At 41.7% G+C, this 17,602-nt stretch overlaps 1 protein-coding gene and 1 long non-coding RNA gene across 6 annotated transcripts in view; both read left to right on the forward strand.

The window, feature by feature from the left end:
- cdh13 (cadherin 13, H-cadherin (heart)) overlaps window positions 1-2,958 on the forward strand; it is a 237,492-nt gene extending 234,534 nt beyond the window's left edge. For 3 of the 5 annotated variants that reach the window (XM_044123866.1, XM_044123867.1, XM_044123871.1), the window contains one exon: window positions 2,728-2,958. In XM_044123866.1, coding sequence (XP_043979801.1) covers window positions 2,728-2,906 — 179 coding nt within the window. In that variant the 3' untranslated portion in view covers window positions 2,907-2,958. Of the gene's footprint in view, window positions 1-1,660 lie in introns of all 5 variants that reach the window. The other 2 variants (XM_044123868.1, XM_044123870.1) reach the window with 1 other exon arrangement.
- An 11,071-nt stretch (window positions 2,959-14,029) lies between these two features.
- LOC122835119 lies at window positions 14,030-16,242 on the forward strand. Its single transcript, XR_006371269.1, has 3 exons — window positions 14,030-14,114; window positions 14,660-14,831; window positions 16,061-16,242. It is a non-coding gene; the product is annotated as an uncharacterized LOC122835119 (long non-coding RNA).
- The last annotated feature ends 1,360 nt before the right edge of the window (window positions 16,243-17,602 follow it).

Below are 17,602 nucleotides of genomic sequence, written 5' to 3' on the forward strand. Positions count from 1 at the left end.
AGGAAAAACGTCCGTAAAATAAAAACGTCTGTAAAATAAAAACGGTCGGCTCCTCCGTTTTGAGCCTCGCGGTTTTCCCCGTCCGTTTGGTTTCAGTGTCTGCTGGAGTTATGGCTCTCATTCCTCCTGAAATATTAGAGTTTCATAAATGCTGTTGGTGGAAATGAAACTCTGCTGGGTTTCTCAGTAGAACGTGGATGAGATAAAGAAAAGTTTCCTCATTGAAATGTTAGATTTTAACATCAGACGCTGTTTGAAAGTGAAACCAGAACAGATTTGATCCACCAGCGTTTTAACTTCCACTTTTAAAAAAACTGATTGAAAATGTAATACCTGGAGATAAATTTATTTAAAATGTAATTTATTACCTGGAGACGACTGGAAACATTAAACACAAGGAACATTTTATCTGCAAATATTCAACTTTACCTTTTAATTTACTCATTTGCATATTTCTCTGATAGCAGAGAAGAAATTTACATTTCCTTTCAGTTTCATCCTCACACACATAGAAACACACACTGGCACGCACACAGACACACACACACACACACACAGGCACGCACACACACACGAGTAAAACAGTTTTAATGATATAAACTCTGAACAAATAACCTTTTCAAACAGGTTTAATCCTCCGAACTCTGAAATCGTTTTAATCATCAGATTAAAGATGGCTAGTAAGAGATCGGCGTGGAGCGACCTTTCACCTCAATCCCGGCTCAGAAAAGAGACACAAGTCAAACAGAGTAGAAGAAGAGTTCAGTGATGTCATCGCTGCGTCTCCAGCCAATCAGTAAATCCCGTTTCATGCTGTGAATTTACCAGCAGCGTCACATTTTCACCAACCTGCTGCTTCCTGTCGGGTCTCTGTGGAATGGGGGTTATGTGGATTAGCTCTGAGAACTCAGTGTTTTACCGGAGTTTGGAGAGGCTGCTGCTTGGAGGCGAGTTAACTTACAGCGTTTCACAACTAGTTACCATGGAAACATAACGAGTGTTAATGCCAGGTTCACATGGTTTTAATGGTTCCAGTTTATCTGCCTGAAGATAATCGGAGATTTTCCTGCTGTGTTCAGAAAGATCGGATCCAATCAGGTCATCAGGACCGCTCCGATCTAAACTCTGGGATTTTCAACATGTTGGATCATCTTGGCCACGTATTTCAGTCGGCCATGTTTGTTTACTCTGAACTCACATTTTTCAGGAATTTTCAAGAGATTTTCCGTCTGAATGTTGTTGAATGGAATCAGATCGTGATGCTGCCGGCTCAACGCTGCTCCACCGTGCGGGTGTGTGTCTGTGTGTGATTCTATGCCTGTGTGTGTGTGTCTGTGTGTGTGTGTGGTGGTTCTCAGGTCTTGTAAATTTAAAATCTCACCGTGTGACCCCAGCATTAGATCAGAACTTCCAGACCCAGAAGTGAAGTTTCACTGAAGCTGTTTGCATTGGCAGCATTGATTATTGATTTCTCACAGCTCTTAACTACTCAACAGAACCTCATCAGTACCGGGGAAAATCATGAACGGATCCGGGTGAACTGGGTTCTTCTCCATGAAATTCACTCTTGTTCTTCTTGTCTCCTCCTCCTCTCATCCCCCCCCCCTGCCCTGACCCCTGACCCTTGACCCCTGACCCTTGACCCCTGACCCCGCTCCAGGCCTGTAAGTCCTGCTGAAACCTCTCATTGTCCTTTTCGCACCACTGAGAAGCAACAACGAATCTCCCCACGCGCCCAGGATGAGGAGAAGAAGAAGAAGAAGAAATCTTCTCACCTCGACGAAACCCAACAAACAAATCTAGAACTTTCTCTCTGGGGCAGAACGCCGCCTGTCAGCCATGTTGGTTTTTAAATCACTTCCTGTTCTCCTGCTGGCCCTCTTCATTCTTCAGCTCCATCTTCACCTCTCTGATCTTGCGTTCCTATTCTTTCTTTTCTCTCTCTCTCTGCATCCATCATTGATTATTGATTATTGATTTCTGTCCCAGCCTCTCCCCACCCCTCCGTTGCAGAGCTAGGAATGTAGCGGTGTTAGCGGTGTTAGCATCGCGCCACATCCTGAAGGAACATTAATACTGATATTGAGAGAAAAAGCAGATCAACTCCTAATGAAGCAGAAACTTCCTCTCCCCGTCGTCATGGCTACCTCTTTTACCTGTAACCCCATGAAGACCACCTGGCCGTGTTAGCGTCTCCCGCCGTCCGCCCGCCCGCCGCCGGCCCAGTGAACTCTGCAGCCCGTCTGGTCGGCGGGGAGCGGCGCTTTTTGACCTGTTGCTTTCTCTTCTCGTCAGAGTGTTTGATGGTTTGATCTCGTCTCAGAGGACTGAAGCGTTTCTCGTTGTCTGCGGTCTGTTGGTGGTTGTGGCTTTTTTAGGACGAGGTTGTAGCCATAAGCCTTCAAAATAAGAGACTCTGGAGTCGTTTCCTCAGTTTGCTTCTGTTCTTATCGCATTAGTTATCATGGAGTGGAAAACAGTAAATCTTTACAGTAATGGTGTAAACCTGAAAAAAAGTACTATTATATAAATATTTTTATTTTTTACCATTGTATAAATATACAGTATTGATTAATTTATGTAGTTTGATTGTAAGTCCGTTTTAAAAGAGGAAACCATCTTTTCAGTGAATTTAGAGGCTGTTGTTGTGTTCACTATTTTACTGTATCATCTTTGTTTTCTGATTGTTTTCCTTTTTAAATTGTGATTCATTTTGTTTGACTGCAGCTGTGTTTGGGTTCGGTTCGTTCTCCCGCCTCTCCTCTCCGTCCAGCTCTCATTTCCAGTCAGAAGAAGAAAAACAAAGACTTGGTGGATCGTTTTGCTTTTTATCTTCGCGCTCATCAGAGAAACATAGCGTGTGCGTTCGTCTGGAAGACCAACTTAAACAAAAAAGGACATTTTGAATGAGTTTTGTCTGTCTTTTGCACTAATTTAATAAAGCCGTTACTGAAAGTTTCTATCTTTGTTTTCTGGATTCTCTGAAGCGGCGCGGCGCAGAGACCGAGCGTCCAGCTGCAGGTTTGTACATTTTTGATTGTTGAAAAAGATTTAATATAATAAACCACACAGCTGTTACCAAAACAAACGGCAAAATTAATCCTGCAGGAAAAATTTTTTTTGAAAAATTCAACTTAGATTCCACAAAAGATTTAAGAATCTATTTCTGTAATTCATTAAAAGAAATATTGAACTCAAAGGAAAATGCTGCAGTGAAATTCATCAGCAGGAGGAAACGATTTGAACTTTTCCTTTGTTTCCTTGAAGAATCAGGAGATAAAACTGAAAGTTTCAGACGCAGCTTCAGAAATTTACATACAAATAAAATCATTTTCTGTTTTTTGAATATGAAGTGAAGCTGAGCAGGAAGAGCTCCAGAATAATGAATAAAGTTCAGCTTCAGGTTCTGGTCATGGATGTTTGACGCTGTCCTGGGAGTTTGGACCAGAACCTCTGGAGCGGTTCTGATACGTTGTGGTACTGAGGCGGTTCTGGACGGGGAGAAGTTGTTTGCCCTTTCTGCTGGCAGGGTGTTCCTAATAAAGTGGCCGGTTTTGACCTTCTGAGTGAGCGGCGGTCGGCCTGCAGAGGAATCATCCAGGAGGAGAAAGTGTTGAGCGGCGCCCAGAGGTCACACAGGTTGACCTTTCCTCTCTGAGCGCAGAGCGTTTACTGAACGCTCCGGTCCGATTTCAACATGATGGACTCGGATCCAGGAAGTTTCTCTTCTCCATCTCAGCAGACTGACGGTGTTAGCATTAGCCTTAGCATTAGCGTTAGCCTCGCCGCTAACCAGGTTTACAATCATTTTGAGGGTTTTTGTCTGATTCACTTTCTTTTTAGAACGGATTTTTTTATTAGTTATTTCTGACTCTGACAGTCTAAAAATTAGGGTGATGGAAACTCGCCCCTCCAGCCTGAAGGATCATTAAAGAAAAATCTCTGAAATATCAGAAAAGGTTCAGGAGAAAAACCATAAATCCTCATAAAACGTGTATTCTTAAAATAAATCACCAACGAGTTTGATTTCCTATTTAAAGACAATAAAAGATGAGATTAAGACTGAAAGCCAGTTTATTGATACAAAAGACCAAAAGATAGTTTTGCTGATTTACATCTAATATTTTCATCTCTTTATTCTTTGTTGCCCCCAGAGATTTATGATAATTCTGCTTTCCATAAATGCTAAAAGGAAAAGATTCATCAGGATGAAAAGAGTTTCCTCTGCAGCTGGTTGGAAGTTTAGATAAGAAGAATAAAAACAGTTTTTGTTGCTCAGCATTATTATAACCTGGTTATAAACTGGAGTAGAAAGCAGCTTCCTGAATCATGTGGACTTTAATACTTTGTTTACTTTGATTATGCCGTTCTGTGAAAATTTCATTTGGCTGTTATTGTTTTTGTGCTGGTAGCTGAAGGTTTGCTGTTGGCTTCTGAATATTTTCTGCTCTAACATCATAAAAGAACAAAATGTCACCATAGAAACACGGCAGATTTTTAAACTTTGCTGTTTTAAATTCCTGCGTTTTCAAAAAACCTCAGATGGTCTGTAATAGAACAGATTTCTGAAATCTGCATCAGTTGATGCACTTTAACCCTCTGAAGGTTTTTTAATGTTGCCTTCAGTCAATAAACTCTTGAAACACTTGAACAAAATATCCTGCAGAACTTATGAACTTTGGGTTTTACAGATTAACCTTTGCAGGTTTTATGAGAAATGTCACACTGAACATGGAGGGTTGCTCTGTTGTTTATGCCCTAAAACAAACGTCCCACAATGCTCCTCTCCTCTACAGCGTCATCATTCAGGCGTTTGGTTCAACCAACCAAAGCCAGCAGCAGAGCTGGGACTCAGAGGACCAACCTCCCGTCATGCTAACTGTGCTAACTGCTAATGTATGATAAAGAGTCAGTTATTACATCATCTCCATATGAATTTAAAAGAAAATCAGATGTGACCTCATAATAAATATTTTTAGTTTTCTTGCTGTCATTTTGTTGAACATAATAGAATTAATTAAAACATAATTAAAATCTTTTAAATGAACTGAATGGAGAACCGGCTCAGTTTCTGCAACAACACGGAATAAAAAGTTTCTAGGCCCAAAACTGAAGGAGGAGCTCAAACCTGGAAAATGATTTTTGGCTAAAAAACTGCAGTGAACATGTTTTATTTTAACCTGATGCTGTTTTAGGTTCAGATGTTCAGATGTTTCAGCGTCTTCACGGCTGGTTTTACGACATTAAAGCCTCTCTGAGTTCAGGATGTGATGTTTTCTGATGCTGGTTTTGTGCTGCAGACTTCCTGTCGCTGGCCAGACGCTGAGCCTCTGGTCGCACCTTTCATGCTCTCTGCTGAGGAGGAAACATCTTCTTTAGCGTCCCGATCCCCCATGATGCATCAGGACTGTGACGCTCCTGCTGGAGCAGCAATATGTGAGATGTGGATTAATATCTCTGCCCCACAGACTCTCAGGAGAGACATTCATCTCTCTGTCTGAAGGCCCGCAGACTCATGCAGGACTTCCTGCTGCTATATTAGCACTTTTATTAGAATCAGGTTTGGGACGACAGAAACCCTCCGCGGTCATCCGTCTGCATGATCCTTCCTCTGCTCCTCCTCGGTGATGGATGACGCGGCCCAGCAGGGACTCAGCCAGCGGCGTTGGGGCGGCGCAGGTATTAGCATGGAGCCTCTCAGTCCCTGCCAGCCCATCGATTGGTGCCGCTGCCCGACCCAAACCTCCTGAAGGGCTGCGGAGAGGAGGCCGGGCCGCCCCGCTCCACCCCACTCTGTCCTCACTTCCTCTGCTGAACATCCCTTAAAACATCTAAACGTTTTGATCCGAGTCTGATCTCTGACTGCGTGGAGTTAGAGGAAGCAGAGGAGCTCAGTTTGTAGCTTTCCTCACATTTAATGGCCTCATGTTTCTCCCCACACAATCAGTTCACAGGAAGTTTTCTGATTTAAAGGTGACAGATTCTGGACAAACTCATTCATAGATCATCTCAGTTCAGTTCTGCCACTTTAAGTCCAAGTACTCTGCTGCTGGCCACGCCCCCAACTCCGTGTTTACACTCACACATGTAAATGAGCAGTTATACATGTTTTCATGTGTGTTGCATTTTCTTGTTCAGAACTCATATTCACAATGAACCACACTTCTTTTCGTTAGCTGTGTTCGTTTTATGCTAACGTTCAGATTATCAACTTCTTCACTTCCTTTTGTTTGTTAGAACGGTGCTGCTTACACACAATAACTCGCTCTCACTGCCCCCAGTGGACAACAGCAGTACAACATGCACACAAACAGAAAGTGAAGTAAATTAGAAAACATGAACACATAACACAAAATAACTCAAAGACAAGTTTAGATGAGAACATGTTCTAACAGTACGGAACATGTCAATTTATTATAGAAAATTAACTTTTCTAGCTTTACATCTAGTTATTCCTTCATCAAAACATTTATGAGCGACCGCCCATTCAGCTCCTTCAGACTAGCGGCAGCGAGTCTCCTTCTCTTCTTCAGAGAGAAGCTCCAGCTTCACTTTGCAAAGTCAGATTTGATAACAACTGAAGGTTACAATGGTTACATAATTGTTGCAAAATGGCTCTATGTGGCTGGAAAACACCCAACACCTAATCCTCCAGTGAGATGTGAACAGTGCAGGAAGCTGCAGTCAGATGAAACTCCAGGACGTTCAAACCAGAAACGACGCTGATGTCCTCATCCAGCATCCATTACGTCAACGCTGGAGAAGCAGCAGTTAGGAACTGAAGAGGTTCTGAAATGATCAGCTGCTACATTCCTGTGATCAAAGGACAGATCGCTGCCAAATGAACACGTTAAGCTGCTGGAGGTCAGAGGTCACGGCTCCATTCTTAGGTCAGTTTCTGTTTAATGTTTCCACTGATTGTTATGCAGATGCATTGATATTAAATCACTTCAAAACATTTTAAAGTTCATAAATCTATTAGCTTCATGTTTGATCCAGATCTGTCTGCAGGATAAAATCTGATTTCAGAAATATCTGGAAGAATAACTGTTGATTTAAAGGCTGTAAAATCAACACTGAGTTTAACAGTTTGACGTTTTAAGGAAGAAATAATAATAAGAGCTAATAATTGGTAGAATCACGAATAATAGAAATTATTCACTGAGATTTTAATGTTTACTTTTTATTGAAAATTTATTTTCAGTTTCCAACAATAATTTAACAAATTAATTAAATTTACTAACAAAATATTTAGTTCATAAGTAAGTGTTTGTTTTGAAAATAAAAAGAGTTTGCTAATGAAATATGTTAAACATTTATATTCCAAGCTAAGTATTTAACTAAACACTCTGTTCTGTAACACTGCAGCAGTTCACACTCCTTCCTGTTTTAAAGGAAACCAAAAGGCCTTGTTGCCATGGCAACGTCCAGGACAAAGAGTCAGGGGACATCAGTCCGTCCATCGTCCTCCTAGGACTTTTATCAGGTTTTTAATCCTGGTTTCTGCAGATTATTTTCTTTCTCTACCTGCCATAAAACAGCAGCATGGCGACGATTATTGTTATTATAGAAAGACACCCACTGCACCACTTTACTGTGTGTGCGGGTGTGTGTGTGTGTGTGTGTGTGTGTGTGTGTGTGTGTGTGTGTGTGTGTGTGTGTGTGTGTGTGTGTGTGTGTGTCCTGCAGGTTCTTACTGTGTTTTCTACTAAAAGGACAGGTTTTAAAGTCTCGTCTTCTTGTCTGCAGCTCTTCCTCTCATGACCAACGATCTGCAGGACAACAAGCTTTAGAGGAAACTCTGAGCTGCTTCGCTGTAAAGGAGGTCAAACTCTCCTCCTCCACCTTCACATCCACCCAGCTGGTGATGCTGCAACCTGAACGGAGATAAATGTGATCGAATTAGAGCTGAACTAAAGTTTCTGCTGTTCTTTGTTTCACATTGTTGGACAAAAACTGAGCAAATTACAAACGAAATATTAAACGCAGAGAATATTTTCACTTTTCTCTGAATTTATGAAAGCAGCTTAATACATCTTAACATCACATTAAGTTGTATTAACATTAAACTCAACTTTAAAATGACATAAATACGTCTGCATTGCTTTGCAGGCTGCACATTTTTGTATTTAGCGGTTTGCAATAAATAAAAAAAGAATAAAAGAATATCATTTTATCAGCATAGATTTGTAGAATAACTCTCACAAGTTTCCAAATTATATTTTACATGAGCTTAAAACCAAACAAGATTTTTTCTTTACCTAGTTGGACGTGGATATTTTGTGACTGAACATGTCTGTGTCCGGCCTTCATCAGGAAGCATCATGCTGTGTAACAACCTCACTAGTCTTCATCAGAGACAGACAGCCTCCCACTCATCCTCCCTCATTTGGCTGCATCAGTCTCCTCGCCCAACAGATGCTGCAGACGCTGCTGCAGCAGCATCTCCACCACCGACGATGCTGCTGCAGGAGCAGCAGCATCCCTGGACTGGTCACTGCGGCCACAGGAGAGGCTTAATCAAAACCATTTAGATGGAAAAAGTGGTGAGAAAATGCTTTGACATCCGTAGGAATAGAGGAGATTTCTGACCACAGAGCTGCTGGTTTGGTTTGGGACTCACCAACCAAATCAGGTTTGGATAAAAAATGACCCCAATTAACTTGGCGTGAGCCCAGCTGCTGCAGCAGCATGCGAGTGTTGCCAAGGCTGCAGCTCTCACCGCAACGCCGCTTGCTCGGTTTCCATGGCTTCACAGTCAACATGGATTAACACAAAGTCTCTTCTCTGCATGAGCATCTCTAACTTTTCCTCCCGCTCGCAGCCCGGCTCCGCTGCAGCAGAAAGTGTCTCAAACAGCCATTAAAAATAATGAGACGGCCATTTTCACCGCCTGTTACTTGAAAACAATCCATGTCACACAGGGGACCTCCTGCTGGAGACGGAGGGCGGCAATTTCCCAGAGATTCACTGAACAACCTTTGGTTTCTCTGCCCTGATGGGACGGTGGACATCCCAACACGGCTCTGCAAGACGTGGCAGTTCGTCCTGCTGCAGGAAAAGACGCACATCTGACCTTTCTAAGAAATGAAGCCGTTCATAAAAATAACAAGAACTCAGTCCTGCTGTCTGGTTTCCTCCAGGCTGCTGGGAGGCGCTGGAATTTCATAATGGAGGTGAAGATGATCGAGTTTCCTCCGTTGCTCAGACAAAGGATTATTGGTGTGTGTGTGTGTGTGTGTGTTGGTGTGTAAATAATAAGTTGATCAATGTTCCACTAATTATGTTCCAAAGGAAACTTTAACCTTTAAATCTAGAAGTTTGGTCCAGATCTGTGGTGCATAGAAGCTGAAAGCAGATTCTCTATGTTTGGTTTAAATCCCATCAGAGGAAAAATCTCCTGGATGCAAATTATAAACATGCAGAGACTCTATGAATATTAAAATATCCCATTCTGTTACTGCAGGTTTCATTTAACTGAACATGTGAGCAACAGTTTCCCGTCCTGTCAGAATCGGAGCGGAGAAGTTTTCATATTCAGCAGAAAATGCAGAAAAAGGTGATGGACAATGGGCTGGAACCGGTCTGGAACCAGTTTAGAACCAGTCTGGAACCAGTCTGGAACCAGTCTGGAACCAGTTTAGAACCAGTCTGGAACCAGTCTGGAACCAGTTTAGAACCAGTCTGGAACCAGTCTGGAACGAGTTTAGAACTAGTTTAAAACCAGTCTGGAACCAGTTTAGAACCAGTCTGGAACCAGAGTAATTTTATTTTAAACCATTAAAACAGAGAAAACTGCTGAGTCACTGACCTTCTTTAAATCTTATTTTATGTGTGTTGATGTTTTTGATGATTTTACTCATCAAACTGGTTTTCTGATTTTTATCACTTTATAGTTTTGTGTTTTTATGACATAAAGCACTTTGACCTGCCTTGTTGCTTAAATGTTTTAGAAGCATAAATCTGACTTAGTTTTTTAAAGTTTTATGAAAAGTTACTGTAAAAATGTTTGTTTATTATCATCATTCTATGTTTCACTGATGTTCATTCATCATTCATTCATTTTGACCTCTGACCTTCCAGACTTCCTGGCGATGGCCAGCGGTCACAGCGTGCGTTCACTTCCTGTTTCTGACAGACGCCGTGCTCAGCCTGATGCAGGCGCTGCAGGCAGACAGAAGGATTGCAGAAGTCGGCTGGTTGTTTGATCACCGATCCACCGACAAGGGCTGACAGGTGCAGATGCTGCAGAAACAGCTGGAGCGTTGGGATCCGTCCTCAGAGCGCCAGCAGGCAGACGCCAGGTTAGCGCTACAGATTAAAAACTGCTGAGGTCACCAAGTAATATTTCCAATCTGATTAAGCAGCTTATGAGACCAGTAACACCAGTATTACCAGTTAGAAGTTGTGCCTGAACTTTCCCAGCAGAGGTTTGTGTAAATGATTAGAGAGATGATTTAGGAAGCTCCAGTTTGAAAGCTCTTCAGTCAGAGCGCCAGTGTGGAGTATTTACAGCAGAAAGAGTAATGAAGAGCCGTCATCAATCCAGATCTTCACCCGTCACCAGTTCTTCCTGCTATCGACGGGTTGGGGTTGGGGTCAGGGTCAGGGTCAGGGTTGGGGTCAGGGTTGGGAATCCTGCGGCTGCAAAGATGGAGCAGAAACACAAAATGATTTCAGTCTGACGGTTATTGACTCATCACACATTTCCTCTAATAACAGTTTCCACTCACTGTATGGAGACAGTCTGGAGTTTATTTCTCATTTTAACATCCAAACTGTTTGTCTGCAGACTCAAACCTTTTTCTTCATTATCTTGTTGTGGGATTTAACTGGCTTTGTTAGTAACTCTGGTATATTTGCATCTTTCCTGGTGTTCATGTCCGTTTCCAATCTTTGCTGCAGTAAAAGTTCAGTCGTCTATATTGAACCTGATCAACATCCTAAGAAGCTGCAGCAGGTTTTCTGCTTCGTGTTTTCGCCTGCAGCAAACTAAAGCATTTACAGTCTCCTAATTTAGGCCTCTATTTAATCCTCATGACTAAATATTTCAGCTTCTAGCAGCTGTAATGCAGGATTATTATGTTTCTCTAGCAGATCTTCTTGTTTTCTAAAACTCAGGATGTCAGAAATCTGACCTGAAACCAACGTCTCCGATTTAAACTCCCTCAGTGATTTGGCTACAAACTGAGCCTGTTTGACATTTAATCATATTTCTGTTGTTGTTGTCAGCATCTAACAACTCTTTATTCTTTGATGGAATGATTTCTGGTCCAACTGTGACAGATCCCACAGCATGACGGTGAAATAATGAGCAAAGTCCTCCAAGAAACGGATTCATGAGCGAAAAAATGATAAATCACATCACAGATAGATGATACTAAAGATCTGTCTTTAAATGAGGGAAAGTTAGGAAGATGTTTAGTCTCCCCATCCACACAGCATGACACTTCCTCCTCCGTGCTCTGCTGAAAACTGGCTGCATTCGGACCAAACACACAACTTGTTACCTGAAGAGCTGAAGAGCTGCAGGATAGTTGCTTTTACTTTACTTATTATTCACACAAATTCATATTCAAGAAATATGAATTTTGTTTGTCAGATAAGATCAGAGTTTAGAAAATAAACCTGTTTTTTATGAAGGCTTTTATTTACCATCTGTAAAAACTGGTAAATTTTCTGTATATTTACTGGTGTGTGTGTGTGTGAGTTTGTGTGCGTGTGTGTGTGTGTGTGTGTGTGAGTTTGCGTGTGTGTGCGTGGGTGTGTGTGTGTGTGCGTGTGTGTGTGAGTGTATGAGGGTATTATAACTTATAACCTTATAACTTATAAAGGTTATAACCCTAACCCTACCCATAAGAGAGGAAAGGATGAAAAACTTTAAACTTTGGACCGACTGCTGGACCAGAACTGATCCGATTAAACCACGAGCTTCAGCCAGACGCTGCTAAACCTGCTAATCTGATATTAACATCTGAGTCACTTCATGTTTCTGTCTTCCTTAAAGCTCTAAAGCTCAGGAGGATTCGTCTGGTAAAGAGAGGAACGCTGCAGGTTTTTATCCAGAGGAAGATTCAGCCTGGACTCCAGAACCCGAACAGAACCTCAGGCTGATCTCTGCTGCGTCTCTCTCTCTCTACAAGGACTAAATCGTTCCGTCAGATCCTCACGTAAAACACATAAAACAGCAGAATTACAATAACTTTTATTTAACAACAAAATGACTAAAACATCGTTCTCTTTTGTTTTGTCTTTTTAAAACATGATTCTGTTTGACAGAATCAAAATATCCTGGAATAAATTCAGCATAAAAGCTTCTAGTCTTATGTTTCCCATCAGGAAGTTTCCACCAGGTTTCATTTATCGGGCCGTCCTGAACGGAGGCGTCTCACTGATGACATCACTTCCTTTGTGAAACTTTACCGCCATGCAGCCAACAGTTAGCCGACAGCTTCACCAGAACAAAAACGTCTACAGAAAACATAACTTTCTTAAATTTGTGTTTCTACTAATCTGACAAACATGCAGCCTGCTGCTCACAGGAAGTGAAGCGTGACAGACAGGATGAGTTAAAGTCCGTCTCCCTGAACTCAGACATTAACTGATGGGAAACGATGCGTCAGTGTCTGGGCCGCATGGACCATTTACTTTCCATCATGTTTTGTTTTAGTAGCCAGAGGCCTGAGTGTGAAACTCTTCACAAACGCTTCAATAAATCACAACAAACTCCTGCTGGCTGGACTTGGTTTGCACCTTTCAAAGCAAATAGCTGCAGGTAAAAACAGGATTTAGGGATTACCTTGGATAAATGCAACATCGCTTATGGAGTTGTTCATAAAGTCAGGCACTGTGGGAAGAGACGCAGAGAAATGTGAGCAGTTGGAAGAAAAGAGACGCTCTGATGAGGCGTCTGGTTTAATCACCCAAGATCAGGTGGCACTTTTTAATTAGTTAGCATTTAAATGGTTTTAATCTGTCAGGAGGAGTTAATGGGAGACGTGTAGGAGGATTTATGTGACGGGGTTATGTGGAGAGTTTGAAGCAGAAACTATTTTACATGCAATACACAGCAGCATCAGCTTAACACCTTATGTTGTATAAGGGAAAAACTTTTATCTTTTGAGTCTCATTCTCGTTTCTAAAACCTGAATCAAACTGAAGAACAAATCTGGAACAAAACGTTTTATACAAATATCCGCTCTGAAGAATCTCTCATTAAAAATACATTTTGAAAATAACCTTTTAGCTTTTTAAAATGTTTTTCTTTGGTCTGACGTGATATTCTAATTCCAAAGCCATGGTTCATTAATCATATATCAAAATGGCCGCCATTTAAAACGGTTTTAAATGATGTTCAAATAATGACTGACAAATCCTATTTTCATGGTCCAACTAATATTATAAATACTAACGGTATTAAAAAGTCAAAATGACTGGATATTATGATGACACAATAAAGATTACACTTTGTAGACATGGAGTGTTTTAGCTTTGATTCAAAATAAGAACGGACACTGAAAAAAAAAAATTTATTCACCAATCAAATGTGAAAACTATGAAGATAAAAAAAGAAGAAAAAATACAGAAAACTACAGAAACATCAAACTAAAAGAAATGGAAAGAAAAACAAAGAGGAGCAAAATCACAATTATTCTGGAAAATAATAAAATAATTATTAACCAGACCTGATCAATATCCATATAACAATTAGACAGCAAATGGAATTACAACAATAAATTTGTTTAATTGGGGCAGAGGAATTAAAAAAAAACTTTTTTGATAAAGTCGTTTTTGGGTGTATCAAAAAAAGGCACGCCACACTTTTCAGATTATTTGGAAAACAAACAAAACAAAAGACCAAAACTTAAAAACCACGAACTCTTTAAACTCCAGTTTTATTTGTGTTGATCCCAGTGGAGTGGTGAGTATTTCTGTTCCCGCTCAAACTGTCAGGAAACAGGAACGATGGTTTTTACACCCAGAACTCCGCCATGAATCCGGATGAAGGGCGAGGAAGAGGATGGAGCCGAACGGAACCCGGCCGGTCCAGACTGGCTCTGGCCTGCAGAGAAACTGCTGCATAAATCCACATTCAGTTTTCCTGAATGACACCTGTGAGTTTTTACCAGGTCGTGTGTGAAAGCAGCTGAATGAATATTTAGAAAGTAGCTTCACAATAGCATCACGTTTCTACTGGAGACTTTAAACCTCGTTTCAAACAGAAAACCTGATTATATTTAGCAGCTGTTCTGTCAAATTTACAGTTTTTGGACATAGATTTTAATTAGAGCAATCCTAATTCAACATAATCTGTACTATGTTTTCATTTCAGAATAAAAGCGGCTCTGCACTAGATGAGCTAAAAATAATTTTTCTTTCGTTTATATTCTTCATCATTTAACAAGCAGAAAGTTTTACTTTGAAAGAAGGTTGCAGACTATTTTACTTTGTAAAAAAAAGTCGTATTAGATTTCCGTTTAGTTTTTTCAGTTGCATGAGAATGTTACTGGAGATCCACATGCTAGTGCTAAGCTAAATGCTATCATTGGTATTCCAGCTAGCTTTAGCTCTTCAGCTCACTGTCGCTAATAAACTGACTTTACAGGTTTCATTTCTGCATGAATCTTTGGATTGACTGAAAGTTTTCTCTCTTCTACAGGTTGAAACACCAGAATGAGAACAAAGAGATGAAACAGTTTTATCTGTCAACTCTGCAGCTTCTGACCTGGAAGGAAGAAACAGACAACGACCGACCGACCGACTCGGTGGGTTCTGGTTTCTCTGGGCTCATCCATGAAGCTGCACCTTCTGCTGCGTTCCTGCAGTTACAGGTCTGTCTGTATATATTTACACTCTTAGTGATGAAGTCCCAACTATGTGACTGGTAACAACATTAAGCTTTATTTAGGTCGAGTGAATAACTAATCTGATACAAGACGTCGGGTCCAGTAATGCCGACTGAAAATGCCATCAAGAAGCCAAATGAGTTTCAATTACGTCTCATAACCAGACAGAGCAGATCTGTCAATCTCAGGCTAACCGGCCGGAGGGAGCGGGGCGAAGGGGTTCAGGGGAGGCAGAGGGGGAACGGAGGGAACGGGGGAATGGGGGGAACGGAGGGAACGGAGGGAAACAGCCCTCCGAAGGCTGCATGATGCAGAGTGGAACGAACTGCAGGCGTGTGTGGGTGTATATGTGGGTGTGTGGGTGTGTGTGTGGGTGTGTGTATGTGTGGGTGTGTGTGTGGGTGTGTGTATGTGTGGGTGTGTGTGTGGGTGTGTGTCCTGATTGCTCACAGAAGCATGAAACCCTTTGAAGACGGTCCAGAGGATTGGTTGGGCTGCCAGAGGATGGAGGAGGAGAATGGAGATGATTGGAGATGAGAAGCATGAAGGATGTCTGGGGACAGCGAGCGGGATGAATGGATTAATGCACCTGAATGAATCACACACACACACACACACACGTCCGTAGCCTGCAGGAGGAGCCCGTATGGGCTGAACCCTCTTACCTGACTGCGGTGGAGAACGGACCACTCAGTGACATTTGGAAGGCGCTGCAGCAGCCGGAGCCTCTGAATGCAGCAGGCATCGATTTCCTTCAAATGTCAGGAATGTGAGCAGCAATAAGACGGCTGAACGTTTCCACAGGGCAGAGTGGATGGGCCACAAAGAGAAAATTCATCAACCTCTTAGAGGTGAAAGGTCAGCGACCTGTTCCTCTGTCACCTGCTGGGCCAGCAGCTCCAGAACCAGAGAAACTCAGCAAGCTGACGGAGAACCCTGAGCATCGTCTTCATCACACTGACGCCACTTTCACACAGCAAGAAAATGCATTTCCCACAATTCTTTTCATGGCTAAATGGCCCGATTCTGACCCGTTGACCCGAAAACAACCAGATCTGTGGAACTAAAATGGATCTGCAGATTTTAAAACCTCTGCAGTCGACCGGCCATGTGGCCTTTTATTCAACATATGCTACCTTCTCACCACAGCTCCTCAATTCCAGTTTTTTGCTGAAATTTCATTGTTTTTCTGCATGTTTGTACATAATTAACAGATCGCAGTCACACTTCTGTGTGAACGGTTTCTGACCCCAAAGCAAACATAGCAGCTCCGTGTTTATTGCAGTAAAGATGGCCGCCGCAGTCAAGATGGCCGCCGCAGTAAAGATGGCCGCCATCTCGGGGTGGATGATAAAATTGCTGAGAGCGACAGCGCGGTCAGCTAACGGGAAGCTAACAGCTACGGTAAGCTTTATTTAATTTATTTCATTCCTGGCTTTCATTAAGCTGCTGTTACTTCATGTTTTTACTTTACATGACAGCAGCTTGTACATTTATTTATAAGTGACTTTAGTTTTCCGTCTGCAAAGTCATTACTGTAAAGTTATTATTTGTCGGTTAATCAGGACAAAATAAGTTTTGTGGGCTTTTTGTCCCTATATTTGAAAACATTTTAGTTTTAATTACACTCTTTTTTTATTATTAAACTTTGCTAAATAGATGTTAGCGACACTATGTGGCGTTGAAGCTGTAATAACTGTGTAATATTGGAGGATATGAATCATATCCTATCATTTCAGTGACCTGTGCAGTTTGGTGACACATTGTGGCTCATTTAATAAAATCTGTCATACAGCAGATTAATATGCAGAAAAACGTTGTGATGATCTGTATTAGTTTTTAATTTAATTTAATTTAAATAAAAACCTGATTCCCTGTCTGATACTGTTTTATTCTTACAAACCTCTGGATTTAAAATATTTTAACAGGTAGGATATTCTAGTAAAGGATTAGTGCAGCATCTACAGCTTTTCATTTTAAACTGGTAGGATGTTCAGATACAGGAAGTGATCTTCTTGTGGTTTCATCATGGATAGAAATTGATCCGATGCTAAGCTAACTATAACTATAACTGCTAAGCTTCACTTCAGTCACTCAGATAATGTTATAAAATAATGTTATAGTTTTCTGATTGTAAACATGACGGTAGCAGCTTTGGACGGGTAGCACGGACAGACAGACTTGGCCATCTATCTGAGCTACAGTAGGATAATCTGACGAGGTAGCGCAGATATTCAGAACCACGGTTCTGACCCAGTTCTGTTTGGCCGTGGAGTCGGACCAGCAGTGGTCGGTTGTGATGTGATGCGTTCACTGACTGCTTCCATCACTTCATTATCAACATTTTCAGCCGTAGTTCAGATTCGCCGTCGGATTCTGCTGCTGCGTTTTGACTCTTGTTGGATAAAATGTGACGTTCAGACGGCGGCGCTTTGGAAACTGTCAGATATGATTCAGTTCCAGGGAACAGATTAAATTGTTAGGTGAAAAGATCAGAGTCGGATATTGACCTCTGACCTTATCCCAGGCAGAACTCCAGATGTTCTGGATCTTCTTGTGAGTTGTTGATGCTCTGTTGGAGTGGTTCTGGTGGGTCGGTCCCGTGAGGATCCTGGTTCTGCTGCGGTGCTCTGGAGTCCAGAACCTCGGAGGCGGTTCTGGTTCTGGAACCTTCCAGGCCGACGGATGACTTTGTTTCTGTTTTCTCTGGATCTGGGCTTCAAGAGGAGCGGATTGATTTCAGCCTACTTCGTGTT

The sequence above is a fragment of the Gambusia affinis genome, linkage group LG08, assembly GCF_019740435.1.
Source record: "Gambusia affinis linkage group LG08, SWU_Gaff_1.0, whole genome shotgun sequence".
Classification (NCBI taxonomy): Eukaryota; Metazoa; Chordata; class Actinopteri; order Cyprinodontiformes; family Poeciliidae; genus Gambusia; species Gambusia affinis.